General features: G+C 36.2%; 1 protein-coding gene across 2 annotated transcripts in view; it reads left to right on the plus strand.

The window, feature by feature from the left end:
• vps13a (vacuolar protein sorting 13 homolog A) overlaps positions 1-15,083 on the plus strand; it is a 73,265-nt gene that overhangs the window by 13,180 nt on the left and 45,002 nt on the right. For both annotated transcript variants that reach the window (XM_088630158.1, XM_088630159.1), the window contains exons 8-25: positions 295-354; positions 734-814; positions 1,275-1,332; positions 2,552-2,679; positions 2,906-3,012; positions 3,160-3,331; positions 3,455-3,517; positions 5,496-5,628; positions 6,704-6,798; positions 7,047-7,189; positions 8,513-8,714; positions 8,988-9,102; positions 10,508-10,644; positions 10,880-11,012; positions 12,949-13,066; positions 13,975-14,119; positions 14,538-14,622; positions 14,841-15,013. In XM_088630158.1, coding sequence (XP_088486284.1) covers positions 295-354; positions 734-814; positions 1,275-1,332; positions 2,552-2,679; positions 2,906-3,012; positions 3,160-3,331; positions 3,455-3,517; positions 5,496-5,628; positions 6,704-6,798; positions 7,047-7,189; positions 8,513-8,714; positions 8,988-9,102; positions 10,508-10,644; positions 10,880-11,012; positions 12,949-13,066; positions 13,975-14,119; positions 14,538-14,622; positions 14,841-15,013 — 2,148 coding nt within the window. The remainder of the gene's footprint in view (positions 1-294; positions 355-733; positions 815-1,274; positions 1,333-2,551; positions 2,680-2,905; positions 3,013-3,159; positions 3,332-3,454; positions 3,518-5,495; positions 5,629-6,703; positions 6,799-7,046; positions 7,190-8,512; positions 8,715-8,987; positions 9,103-10,507; positions 10,645-10,879; positions 11,013-12,948; positions 13,067-13,974; positions 14,120-14,537; positions 14,623-14,840; positions 15,014-15,083) is intronic.

Below are 15,083 nucleotides of genomic sequence, written 5' to 3' on the forward strand. Positions count from 1 at the left end.
TTTTTCTGATCAACATAAACATTAAAAAATACTTTCCTCTGTCCAAAGTTATTAAATTTACAGTAGAACATTTTAAAGAATGGTTTTAAGCAAGACACGTTATCCAATTCCTATTTCACTGGGGGTATGAATACATCTGGAGAGTATTGTATGTGATTTAATATTAGGATCTTATTTGCATTTCCATTTTCTTTCTCTAAATTTATGACAAGCAGTGTCTTGTCCCCTTAAAAGCAGTATTTAAGTCCCATTAAAACAAAGCAGTGTTGTAATTCAGCTGTCATCTTCCTGCAGACAGCAGATGAGAATTGGAACCCATGTCTACTGGATGAAAAAGCCAAGTTATTTTTTAAGGTGCAGTTGTCTTTTGTTGGTTGGTTAATTGAGCAATTTAATTTGCTTATTGTTATTTCCAGTATTAAATTGCTAAAATTTAAGTAAATAAAAATAGCCTCTAATAAGTCTTTTAATAAGAGATTCAGATTTTGAAAACAGCAAGTAAAAGAAAATTTTACAAAAACTACTTTGTTGTTTTTTCTCGTTTTGAATGGTACTGTTTAACATAACATATATATAGTTTCCAAACCTGTAACTGTAGTCAATAAGTCCTTTTTTAAATTAGATTTTATTTTTGTTCTCCGTGTGACTGCAGCAAGGATTACTTGTAACTCTTTCTGTAAAATACTGTAGATGTTTAATATGTTTATAATGTTAGATGGTGGTTTGTTTGCAGCTTGTTCGTCTGGATAATCTCTTTGCATACTGGAATGTAAATTCAGAACTCTACTCAGTTCACAGCCCTGGAGAAGCCCTGGTGAGTAATCAGTCACGTTGGCATCAGGTTTTGTTTGCTTTTCATGCAACAGATACCATTTTTACTAATAAAACAAACTTTTTTTCCTTTTGATTGTTTAGGATTTTTTTGCAGGAAGACAGGAAGTAGCAGATTGTAATTGTAGCCGCTCACTTTGCACTTTAAAAGAGCAAAGCAAGTTTCCGAACTTTGCACCTTCTTTTATGTTAGAGAACTGATAACCTAATAAATGGATTAAGGCACACAACTGGCAAATAATGACTAGATTATATACTACATTCTATACAGAAGGTGAAGACACCATTCATTTGTTCTTCATGCTCTACATGTGCCACTATTAAGATAATTTAAAATGTTCACAAATGAACAATTTCATGTGACTGAAAACTATTTCAGAAATCTGTGCTCTTAATGTTAAAGGTTCTGTTTCTAATTTCTTATTTGTTCTTTTTCTATTTAGAGAAGTTTGAAGACCAGCATTGCAATGCACAATTTGATACCACAGGACTATGATTTTAGTAAGAAACAGTATCTCTTCGAATTATAGATATACTCTAGTTCCTTCATGTAAAAGAAGTGGTTTGGGAGGCCAATATAAATTCAAAGGAAGGAGTTAGAGATATCCAGTACACCATGTGTCTTCAGGATACAAAGTATTGCAAATTGCCATCTTAAGTTGTCTTCATACATTTTTGCAGGATTATTTAATTATAGTTGGGTTGCAGGAAAAATTGGGAGGACACTGTAATTTGTTTGGGTTGCTTTATTTCTTTATTGCTTTATATATCTCAGAAATATATACTGATGGAAAAAAGCAACACAACCTTTTCTATAATGAGAATACTATTGTTACAGCTTATGTAGTTTCACAAAAAGCCCTCTGACCAGCAATATAGCAATACAGCTTGTGCAGTGAGTCATTGCAACTTGCCAATCACACAAAAGCTCGTTAGGTGAACTTTTACCCAACGAGGTCCAGGTGGAACAATGCATGATCAGGTGACCTTTAAAAAGGCCTTAATTCAAAGCTTAGATCACTGTGAGAAAAGGCCACACTCAGTCAGTTTTCTGTGCATTCCATAATACCTCGAATGTCACCAGAAGCCAGGGAGAGGGACATTGGCATGCTGCAGGCAGACATGTCGTGTGACAGCGTTACCAGACACTATGGAGTAAGCCAGTCCACTGTATCCTGACTGCAGAGAAGGTTTCAATAGCCCGGCAAGATAGATGACCTTCCATGATCTGGTCGCATTAGAGTGACTACACCGACACATCAGACTGGTCCATTTGAGAGATCGTTTCAGATCAGCTCCCTGTACAGCTGCTGAAACTGCCGGCGGACACAATGCCCTAGTGACAGGACAGTGAGGCTCCATGCTGCTGGCCTTAGAACAAGGCAACCTGTCAGAGGCCCTCAGCTCACACCTCCTAGACGTCACACCCGACTGGCTTGGGCCAGACAGAGGCTGCGACGACTCGTCAGCAGTGGCATCAGGTCCTCTTCATGGATGAGACACTCTTTAGCCTGTTCCATTCAGGCGGGAGGGCCAGAGTGTGGAGGAGGAGGTGTTGCGTTTCTTTTTTTCCATCAGTATATATAAAATCATCAGTTAATTTTAGAAATATTTTTCACTTCTTTTTTAAGCAATCAATTAACCAAACGATCCATTGCAAATACTGTTAGAACAAATTTTTTTTTCAAAATGATTTGAAATATTATTTGTTCGTTTATAGTATTTCGTCCAATATCGACCAGAGCTAAACTTCGTATGAATCCACGTGCAGACATTGACTTTTCCTCACCAAAAATGGACTTGGTCGTTAACCTCCCAGAAGTTGCCATTGATCTCAACAGACCTCAGGTAAGTTACTGTATAAGTTGAATTAGATTTAACGTTGTAATCAAATAGAAGAGGCTGAGTGCATAACAGATAGAACTATAGTCATTAACAGATAAAACTATAGTAAATATTAACTAGATTTGGAGGATTAAGTTCTGCTTCAATGGTTTAACTATGGTGAAGAATGTGCAGGGGGAATTCAACAAATAATGAATCTGTTTTTCATTGTTGAAATATTGTATTTCAGTACATAAGCATTTTGGAGCTTCTTGGATCCGTGGATATGATGTCAAGAAATTTGCCATACAGGAAGTACCGACCAGATGTTCCTGTTCACACAAATGCTTACCAATGGTATTCCAGTTTTCTAAATATATACAATACATATGCTTGCTTTCAGTGAAAGTTTTTTATTGCTGTATGCCAGTATGGTCATTTGTATTTCCCAACAGGAGATGTCTTTTTCAATTGAATGTAAATTCATGTTTTCTTTGCAACCAGGTGGCAGTACGTAATAACAGGAATATTGGAGGTGAATGTAAAGCCTGGTCTTCACATGTGGTCATGGCACCACATCCGGAAGCACAGACAGGAAGTGAAGAAGTACAAAGAATTGTATAAAATGAAAATAACCAGCAAGAAGCCAAGTGAGGATCTTTTAAAGAGCCTTGAGGTTTGTAATAATTGTATTGGTAATGCTCCTAAAATCAAATTAATCAAAAACTGCAGTTGATCGGATGTTTTTGTATCTTAAGGCTCTATGTATTGATCTGTTATGTCTTCTCTGCATTTTCAGCAACCTGAAAGAACATTGGATTTATTTAACATTACGCTGGCGCGTCAGCAGGCTGAAATGGAGGTGCGTTCCATACCTTGCTATCATATATATTGATATCGTTGACCTGTTTGGGTTCATCTTTTTGAAAATACAGTGGAATAACAGTCCATTAATCATGAATTACTTCAAGATGGTTTAGAGCAGTGGTTCTCACTGTGGTACACGTACTCAGGTGGTACACCCCCAGGTGGTACACTAGATGACCCTGGAATTTTGGTGTGTGCACTGAAAAATTGGGAATTATTATTATGTAAATTTTTCATCTGTAATTTACTTAATCGGTTTCAGAAAGCTTGAGACAGGTTTTCATATTTTCTGTTTTAATAAAATTAGTTTGTGTCAAATACGCAGCCTATGTACTTAGCTACGTCGATACAGCGCTTATACTCGAGTGTTCATACTCCTCTCGAGCTGTCGGAGACGCAGCTTAGCACCACATTTGCCAACAGAACAAGTGATAGAAAATGAATACTTCACAAAAATCAAGTATTATGTAATGGTTGAAAGGAATAGACGTCAAGAGTTCTGACGCCAGCTAGACTGACGCCGATAGATCATGCACACCCGTTGAGAACGAGGAGGATTATACATCGGCCACTAGGGTTACCATATTTGAACATAAAAAAAAGAGGACACCCTGAGGAACTTTCCTATTGCCTTATCTGGGAAGGGGGTAGGGATGGAGAGGGTTTTCAAAATATCTCACTTTTTATTTTCATTGGTAAAGTAAGTGTGATTATGTTTAATGGTTTGAAATGCATAAGTCCCCTCTGCTGTGATAACAGTATCCTCTGTTTTGCTGCCAGATTTGACTAAATAATCTGTTAATTTGGTTGACAGACTCTCCTTGAATTGCCTTCTTGTGTTTGTCTGAGTCAACATGAGCTTGCAAGTCAAGTACACCTTTATTTGCTACGGAGACAAAAGTACCCGGCTTACACACCAAACATTCAGTTTCCCAGTTTTCTCTGCCACTTCGAAAACACGGAAATTAATTTTTTAGTTGTGCTGTGAATTTGCGCTTTTGCTTTGGCATTGTGTTTGAGGGTAGGAAAACAAGAAACAAAATAGGGAGCCTTTCGAAGGAATGCTTCTGCACTTCACAGACTGAGTAAAGATGCTGATATTGACGCCCAATTTCGCTCTCACATTACAAAATCATCCACATACAGGATGAAAACTGAAAGACAATGTGGGTCGCGAAGCGAACTAGAGAAGTTAAGAAATTCTCTCTTTCTATCTTTATAACTTTTGTAATTATTCTTCATGGTGATGTATATATGGGGTCGAAAATCCGGACATTTTTAGATATTTGAAAATTCCCCCCGGACGGAGATATAAGGATCAAAATAGAGGACATGGCTGGGAAAATCTGGATATATGGTAACCCTATCGGCCACCAACACTAGCTCTTCTGCTGAACCTGACAAAGACAGCACTGCTAGTGTTAGCAAGCGTCGGAAAATGCCTACAAGGCAGTACGATCCAAATTAACTAAGTGCTCAGTGCTATTTTTATTATATATGTGTGTGAGTGTGTGTGCGCATGCACTCATGTTGGTCATTGAGATTTTCTGTGGTTCCTGATGACTTGGAGGTGGTACTTGGATGCTTTGGTTTGATCAGGGGTGGTACTTGGTTCAAAACGTTTGAGAACCACTGGTGTAGAGAACAGAGGCTTAGTGGCACAGAAAATAGAGAAATCTCTTATAGTACAGGAGGCTTTTTACTAATTAAATTATATTTTGAGATTTACTTCCACTTCACCACTGGGGAGTTGATGAGGTTGCAGAATGAAATGTATCCTCAGTAATGGTTTGTGTTGTGGGGAAATCTAATTTCCAAATGTTCCAAACGGTGGCACTTCTGTCCACAGAATTATTTTTAGTTATCCTCTGGAATTCAGAAATAGTCTTGATATTCACACACATGAAAGATCTGGAAAATTGAACACCCATCTTGCTTTTTTGTGATCAAAATGTCATTTTGGTCATTTGTAGGCTACTAAAGCGGGGATGAGGATCTACAGGCCGGGTGTGAAAGTGGAGGAACAAGAATCGGGTGGCTGGCTTGGGTGGATGTGGAGCTGGTCAGGAGAGAAAGAAACTCCCAAAAAAGAAGCCAAATCTGGAGGTAAGTTGCCTTATTGATCTGAGCGAGTCTGACACTCTCCAGTAAGGTTGAAGAAATGGGGAAAAAGTCTCTGTAATATACATAGTCTTCAAGAAGGGTCGTGTTGCTTTTTTGAATACAGCATTCATTAGAGGTACACTAATAATGGATTTAAGGTGGCACAGTTTATGGAATGGGTCTTAATAAATACTTGATCAATCTCATAATATTTACTGTAGAATCACAGCATATCCATTCAGTAGAACTGGAGTGTGTTAAGAATTCCTTTGGGAATGACCCAAAACACAGTACGAGGTAAAGTAGTAATAAAGATAAATATAGGAAGGAATATTGGAAGTAAATATAGTTGTTCATCGTTTCAGACATTGATAAAAGTTCTGCAAGGCAATGAATTATTAATGGTGAAAGATGATAGCAAGCATTAGCAGTACAGATTGTTATGGTTTAATCATGTAAATCTGAGGTATGCAAATGACCTAGTAACATAATTAAAATTTGCTAAGTGAAAGGAGAATTTTCACTAATCTGTCAGTAGAAATCCAGTCCCACGCCTGCATTAACAGGGCATTAACAGATTAAGTCTGACAGTCTTATGTAGTTCTAGTTGGAAAGATCTGATAAGAAATACATGCTTTGTCCTTATTTTGTTTGGCTTCTTTGTTCATCGTGGTAAACCAGTAGAATTCAAACACAATATGCTAAGAATCCTCCAGTCCTTTAAGTGTCATGCCTGAAATCTGTTATGTATTTTCTTTCTTCTCATTTTTGTCTTGGGAAAAGCAACAGTCTTGTAAGTGTTAAGGAATTTCAGTCTTTTAAATTAAGATTGAAATACCAAAGTTTTTCACTTTATAGCTATACTACGGTCTTTATTCAACATTTGTTTAACATTATTCCATTGTAGATTGTGCTCCATTTCATCCCATAAATTACACAACATAACATTAAATTTAGTGAGGTGTGCTTCTCATCCTTTTCAAAAGGATGGTTTCAACCAGGTTGCCATTACCGTCATAAACAGTTCCATTTTGAAAAAAAACAACAAATCAAAGATATTTTTATAACTCTGTTTCAGGGTTTGATGAGCTGATGACACCTGCAGAAAAAGCTAAACTGTACCAAGCAATCGGATACAGTGAAGCTGTTGTTGATCCCACCCTGCCAAAAGATGTGAGTTACTTTTTATGTATCGTCTTTGATTATCTGTTGTCATGAACAGATTTAAGAATATAATACAGTATATTTTAAATACCTATTGAAAACCTGGTACAAAATATCAGGTAACATTTAATGGCCATCTCTCTAAAAGCATTATTCTGTACATAAAACCTTTGTAGACAACTATGATATCATTGTGTACAAAAATTAGCAGAATAAAAGGAACGGCTTAACATTTTGGATCATTTTATTTTTTACAGTTTGAAGACAAGAAGATTTCTTTCCAGTTGTTGAACCTGTCCATTTCAATCAAAGAAAGTCAGAAAAAGGTGGACATCATCAAACTTGCTGTGACTGACTTAAGTGCAATGCTGACACAGAGGCCTGGTGCTCAAGCAATGAAGTATGTGTGAAATTCTCTTGTCTAAATTAGGCTTTTACATCTCATGTAATGATTTCTACATGAATTGTTTATCCAATTAAATGAACCAAACCATGCGAAATGTAGTTTTTTAGTAAAATCTGCAGACCTTAGGTTTTGATAGGGCGGAGTGGTGACTCTGTGGCTAAGGATATGCGCCTGTGACTGGAAGGTTGTCGGTTCAAATCCCGCGGCCGGCAGAGGAATCCTACTCTGTTGGGCCCCTGAGCAAGGCCCTTAACCCTAACTGCTCCAGGGGCGCCGTACAATGGCAGACCTTGCACTCTGACCCCAAGCTTCTACCTGTCTCTGTGTCTGTGTCTCCATGGAGAAAAGCTGGGGTATGTGAAAAGACAAATTCCTAATGCAAGAAATTGTATAGGGCTAATAAAGAAACATTATTATTATTATTAACATTATGATTCTTTTTAAATACATCTCTCGCACACTCAGTCGGTTTCTTTCCCTGGCACTAAACTACAGTACAGTAGATCACATTTTTTATGTTGCATGTTTATTACTCAAGATTACTTTATTGACATCCTGCACATTAATTACAGCCTCTTTAAGCATAACGTATGCTGGAGTGTATTTTCCTTAACTATTTACTGCATTACATTTATTAATGCAGATTGTTAGGCTGCTCTTTTTAACAATGCGTTTCCCAATTTTTTTCACCAGTCATCTTTCACAATGTGCTGTTCTGTAGAGTACAGTTATTGCCTGCAGCTCACCTTTGAAAAGGTATTAGACTAATAAGTATTTAGTGTATCCATTTGAAAACCACCATTTTGAATGGCAATGCATTTTACACACAGTTCAAATGAACAATTAAGGGTTTATTCCATGCTGAAAAGAGACACTTTTGGCTGTGGAGCCTCCTTCAGGTGTCTATGGTTCAAATGCTTCAATAGTTCAAATTATGCTACATTCAGAGTATTTCTGATGGCCAGTTACTTAGTTAATTTGTCACAATGTGCATTTTTCACCAGGATTTGCATATAGAAAGATAAAGTTCTGTTAGAAGTAGTGGGCAATCTGGTTGCTTGGTAGAAGCTTTCAGAACTTTTTTGTGCGCCAAATGTCAAGAAATACCCAATGTCCGTTGAGGTGTATTCCATGTTTGTTCCATGCTGGGTAAGCAACTTGGGAACTCATCTTGGTGTATTTCATGCTTTTTTCTTCTTAAGAAATGTAGAATTCTTCTTCATCGTCTTTATCTTTATAAGGTATAAATACCTTTATATTCTTAAGTTTAAGAATAAAATTGCTTTGATATCTGTATTTTGGAATTTATCCTTTTAGAATATCTGCAAAGTTGAGTTCATTTGAAGTCACCGGGTTGCCAAGGAACAAACTGGTGCCGACCCTGCTGTCGTCACGAAATGTAGCCCTAGAAAACAAGAATCCACTGCTGAGCGTCATGTTTGAGACCAACCCTGTCGATGAGAGTGCAGACCAGAGGTTAAGAATAGAGTCTCAGCCTCTAGAAATTGTGTACGATGCTGTGAGTATCTCTAGGTATATTTATTTGTATTAAAAAGAGGCTCACTCAACTGAATGAGTAAATTAAAAGGTTAATTGTCCTCCAGCACATACAGTACATTAAACATCATATGTTTCAAGAGGAAGTCATATTCATTTATAATGAACACTGATACTAAATGTCTTGCTTGAAAAATATATATACTTTTATTTTATAATCCTCATGAAGGAATATTTTCAATGCATGTTCCATGTATCATGCTAATCATGCTAATTTGTCCTTTTTTTGTTTCAGTTGACAGTGAACAGCATGTCAGACTTTTTCAGGCCACCTGAAGAGTTGCAGCTTGATGAACTGACTTCCGCCACTTTGATGAAATTGGAACAATTCAGGGACAGGACATCAACAGGTGAATGTTGAAAATGTTCAATTCTGAATTCCAGAGACTGAGGAATGATTTTGGTTGTGTTGTTTAACGTGAAGTTATATTTGATTCCTAGTTATGAGGTTAAGGATCAAAATGTGCTACCAAAGCTCTGTACATAATTGCTATTACTAGTCATGCTTTTGATAAACCTTAGACAAAATTAAGATCATATACTCTAGTTTAATGGCAGATGCGTTTTAGTAAAAGTTAAATGTAATTCCGTAGTGAAAAGTAGAAAGAAAATAAAACAGTATTTTGGCTTCAGAGACTATTTAGGTGTGCTGTTCATTCTGTCCATTTTCCTTCTGCTTTTCAGCATGAAAGTAATCTCTATTTGTTCCTCTGTAGCTTGCACACTTCCATAGCTCCGCTCTCAAATCTTTCATTTATACCCACTTTGCAGCTGAAGGTAGTGTAGTAAAAGAGTTACTGCCACAAGGAATCCATAATTATTTGGCTAGCCAATAGACTTCTTCTATGTGGTGAATTTTTTATGTTGAAAAGCACGAAAGGATAAAAGGTTATGAGCCCCAGGTCTCTGACACTTATCCATAAATTGATGACACACTGCTGGAGTCCTTTGAAGCTGTGAGAAGAGAAAAGATTGATGCTCAACCACTGATCTCACTCAGGATGAGGGCTGGATCAACTTCAAGAGCTTTCTACGTCATGTCGGTCGCTACACCACACTTTCTTTTCATTCTGTTGTACTGTATACGTCATCAGTCCCACACAGTGCCATTCATGGAATCTTTAAACAAGAAGTTTCTGGATAGATAAATTACTGTTTATGTTCAGGCCTTTTTGGATCATGTAGTTATTACTAACGGTAACGGTAATGGTCATCCAGCACATTTCTTGGTTTTTATGAGGGCTGTAGCTAAGAGCTGGTTTCGTTAAGCAGCTGATATAAAGCCTATTTGTCCTTATGCAAATTGTTTTTTTTCCTTTGTATGAGTTAAATGGTAGAAAGATTCAAATAAATTAACATGCATCAAACAATGTTCTTGCCTCTAGTGATTTACAGTATATTAAAAAAACAGTAGCAGGTTTGTTTTTTTTTTAATTCCTGTTGCTGTGTTAATGCTTTAGATGTACTTCTTTTGACATTTGATCGGATTTTGCCGTTGGCATTTAATGTAAATTGCTTGCATACACTTGTTACTGGATGAAGCAATACCACCAGTGCAATATCCACTTAATATAATGCAATATTTCCATGTTTGAGCTTGTTTTGTAGTTAGTACTAATGAAAGAAAAACCCAATTACCTTGGTATCATATTTATTTAGCATACATTTAGTAAAAATTATTTTCTATGGACAGTTTTAACTTCTTTGGGGTAAATATTGTGGGTTTCATATAAGATGTATTGTCTTTATCTTTAGGCCTTATGTATGTTATTGAGACACAGAAAGTTTTGGATCTGAAAATAAACCTCATGGCTTCATATGTAATTGTTCCACAAACTGGCTTCTATGATTCTTCTAAAAACCTGGTAGTCTTGGACCTTGGACATTTCAAGGTAAATGGGCTTCATTTTGTTTATCAGAAAGTTTTTAGGAGGTCTTTTCATGAATAATTGGTGTTTATATTTTTATATAGGTCATGTAATTGACTTTAGACATTGTTTAGATGGTTTATGGTTTATGTTGCTTAGAAAAGATAGATACTTTATTGATCCTGTGAGGGAAAAGGGAAGAGTTGTGAACAAATGTAGTCTCTCTAAGAATTAACTTTTCACCTCTTTTTTTGTAAAGGTCACCAGTAAAAGTCGCAAAGATCTGCCCCAGCTAACAGTGGGACAGAGCACTATTGAGGATATTATGTCTAGAGCCTATGACAGCTTTGATGTGCAGCTAAGCAGTTTGCAGTTGCTTTACAGTAAACCAGGTAAGTTTTTGGAAAGCATGCATTTATTTTTAAATGCAAATGCATATTCTATAGTATAAAACGCAGATCTTTGGTTGCAATTTGGTACACAGTTTTTTGCAAAGTCACTGGTGTGCTCATACTGTAAGTGTTTTCTGCAAAGAAATGATCCACTTTGACAGGATGTCAAAAGTGTTTAATGTAGGTTTTCTTATGCAGAGCTTTAGCTTCTCTTCTGATGTTACAAGGTTCATTCTTCACTATTCTAATTCCAGCTTATATAGTGACAGATCCTTCTCCTTATCTGTTGGGCTCTGGAACAAAATGCAGCAAAAAATGTTCCTCACATTGTCTCAAATGTTTGACTCGCCTGTGATCAAGACAGAATCTGGTCTCATTAGACCAAAATACCAGTAGTTGATGGTTCACTGTAGTTGAGCACAATCCTGTGTGAATTATCCCTGGATGCTTTGGCTTTGAAAACATTTTATATCCAGATTTATTTAACCAGGAAAAAGTGCAATATACCGTAAATCACATTCTGTCATAGCAAGTAAGCTAGTAAGGAACAATTGAAAAAATCATAAGCAAAAATGTATAGCATTAGCAACGTGGTCATACATAGTTACTGTTTATATCATTTACAGGCTAGTCAGATGTAAACTATATAATCACAAAGAAAATGTAAAGAATATGGGAATTCCAATATTGAAGTGCCCAAAGATATACTGTACTTCACACTATTTGATCTCAAATTGGGGATCTTGATCCATGGAGCAAAATAAACAGATATAATTACATGCTGTTTATGTAAGTGAACAGTAAATTACACAATTACAATTGTTTATTTTATAAATATGGTAAATAATAAGGTTTTCTTTTCAATCTTTTTAATAATTCATAAAGAGTACAGCTAGGGGACCACAGCTTAAGGATCTTCTGAAGTGCCTCTCAACGATAAGTGATACCTGAGCTGACTGTTTAGAAATTCCTGTTATATTTGGAATGACATTGCTGATTTGTACAGTTCACAAAAGGTCACTTCCAAGGTTATGAGAATATGGTTATATTGCCAGTGGTTTGTTTCTGACTGTACATGCAAAGAGGTCATGATGCTGATGTCCCACTTCCAAGCATCGTTGATGCAACTGCTAATGGCGTCATTACTTGCAATATCTACTATGACTTCTGCCATTGGTTTTCCAGTGTTTTGCACAACGTAAGACAGGGTCATTTTATTTATAATCTGATGTGGCACATAAAATTCACCAAAACATATACATTTTTTAATGAGTGATGAATGCATGCAAAGTGATCAATTAAAGGAGTAGAGACAAATGTAACATGACTGTCACAATCTGAATATTGATCAAAACGCAGAGTTTTACATACCAGTCATATCCAGCTTCTAGTCCTTGAGAACCAGAATATGATGCTGTAGAAAATTATGATTTTTGTGGACCTGTGATGGACTCGCATCTTATCCAGTTAGGGGTGCAAATGTGTGCTCTCGTTTGTCTTGTGCTCTATTCTTCCAAGATTTGGCTTCATGTTGCTGTCATGCTAAGTTCTTTGAATAATCATTGAGATCAAAGCAGCATTTCTATTTAACTGGGTTTCGGAAGTGTTGCTTATTTTGTTAACTGGATTAAATATTTTGCTTATCCCATGGGTAAATTAATGTTTTGTCCATGAGTTAATTTGTGATTGAATTGAATATGCATTATGTTCTTTAAGTGCCATGCACACACAATGTTGATCCACCATTTCAGATTGCAAGGTCAAAGGAAAATAAAAGCTCTCAGAATTTGTTTAAAAAGAACAGTCATTTTTCATAAGTTCTGATGTGAAAATAGTGCTTTGTAACCAGGTGTATACAGTACTTCTCCGTGTCTAAGTAAAATGTACGTTTTCAAGTAATTTTAGTAAATTTGCAGTGTACATATTTTTGTTTCAGATGAAAATTGGAAGAAAGTGCGGAAACTAAAACAATCTCCTCTTCACATTTTGGAACCTGTTGATTTGAAAGTGATCTTCAGCAGAGCTATGGTTGTAACAGATTCAAGAATGCCTAAGTAAGTTCTTACTTGGTGCACCCCTTACCATATATACATATAATTGTGTATGTAAATTAGACATGTAATCGTACTGAACATATCACTTTTAGTCTTCACTGTGTTTTTTTATGGCTAAAAATTTCTGAACATTATTTCAGACTTTTTACACACTTTAAATGTAGAGGTCCGGTTCTGCCACCTAGAATCCGAGTCATAGCACACATGTTTTAGCTCAAAATGATAGTGATAACAATATGGTGGCATAGTTCCAACCTTTGTTTGAATTTCTAAATTAAATTACAGGTATAAACTGGTCAGCTTTTGATGGGAGACATTTTCCATGTCTGACACTAACATGGAAAAATATGCTGTGTCAGTTATTAGTGAGTTAATTAAATGTCTTCAGGTTCTGTCAAAATAACTTAATGAAATCAAAACAATTGTGTTTCCGTTTACCAATGTGGTAAACAGTGTCACAGCTTAAATAAAAACTGGCAAAACCCCTGCCTTGTAAAATATGTTTTCTAACTTGTTTGCTTAGAGATTACAGATCATTTTGATGAATGCATTTTGTCTGCAATAAGGTCATATTTAAAGGTGGTATTTCACTGATATATTTAGTGTTATTTGGAGGTGTATATGAATAGACAACAATTCTATTGAATTCAGTAGTTTCAGTTTATATCTAAAAATCATTGGATATTATGAAACCATAAGGCTTTATAGTTTTGAGTTCAATTGAACCTTATAGTTCAATTGAACTTTATAGTTTATAGTTTTGGTACAATTGAACCTCAGGGTTCAAATATACCATAAACTATTGTGGATTGTCTTGTTGCTGCAGACTTGATCAAACATTCTTAGCCTGATTTGACGACTATGCATCTTTGCAGTTTGGTCTGAGTTTGTATTTCTCTTCCCTGTAGATTCAAAGTGTCGGGCGAGTTGCCCTTGCTTTCGGTTCGCATTTCGGATGAGAAGGTGAGAGGTGTGCTGGCATTAATTGATAGCATCCCATTTCCAGAAAGTCGTCCTGCCCCACGTGCCTCTACATCTCACAGTGCTCCCAAGGTAAACAGAGTTTTTTTGTGTGCTTTTAAAGTACTCCTACTTGCCCTGATATAACATTACAAGAGGTTATTGTCTTAAGTAGCATTATTCTACATGTTACACTGTTGTGCTACAATAGAAATTCTAAGGACCTTACAAGTTAAAAGTAGATTTAGGCTATTGTGTGAAATATTTTGTTTATATCCAGATTAAGCCAAGGTTTCTTTTTTATAACCTTACATTGCCACTTAGTGATCACATTGCACATGTGGTTGACCTTTCTTAAGCTATTTGGAATCCATTTTTTCCTTCAGATTATGTTTGCCTGTTTTGCTGGGGGCATACAGTATGTGTATTGAATGAATGACTTTAGAGACACTGATGTATTCATTAGGGTCTGTAAAATGATAGTGTGTCCTCTTCTTTCACTTTATTGCAGGTTGCCAAACAAACATTTACTCCTCAGTTAACACCAAGAAACCAGCCCATGGCTAGTCTTCGGTCTTCCATAGTTTTTGAGTCAGGTGTGGTTTCATTTTAACGCTGTTTTTCTTTTAAAGATATAATAAGTAATAATTCAGCCTATAGAAGTGATTGTTGTCTGCTTTATTTGTTCAGAGGTCATGCAAGTTGATATAGATTGGTTGGAATTTTTATTTTTATTTTTTAATGTGGTCTCCAGACCTTATTGTTTAAAAAGCATCAGTATACTGAAAAAATGCTGACCATTGCCTGTTCTCAGAATCTGAGGAAGAGTTTTATGATGCCCCAAGCTCTCCCGTTGAGGATTTACCATTTTTTGAAGCAAGAACGGGTTCTCTGGAAAGATCCGTTTCAGTGAAGAAGAAATCGGCAGTGAGGCACGATCCCAAGAAAAACATGACACAGTTCCAGATGTCCTTTGAAATCAATGAAGTATGTTTCTTTCATGTTCTGTAAATGTAAATGGAATTTATCTGCTTGAATTAATCTTAATGTAGATAAT

This window comes from Lepisosteus platostomus, chromosome 4 (assembly GCF_059453375.1).
Source record: "Lepisosteus platostomus isolate fLepPlt1 chromosome 4, fLepPlt1.hap1, whole genome shotgun sequence".
Lineage (NCBI taxonomy): Eukaryota > Metazoa > Chordata > Actinopteri > Semionotiformes > Lepisosteidae > Lepisosteus > Lepisosteus platostomus.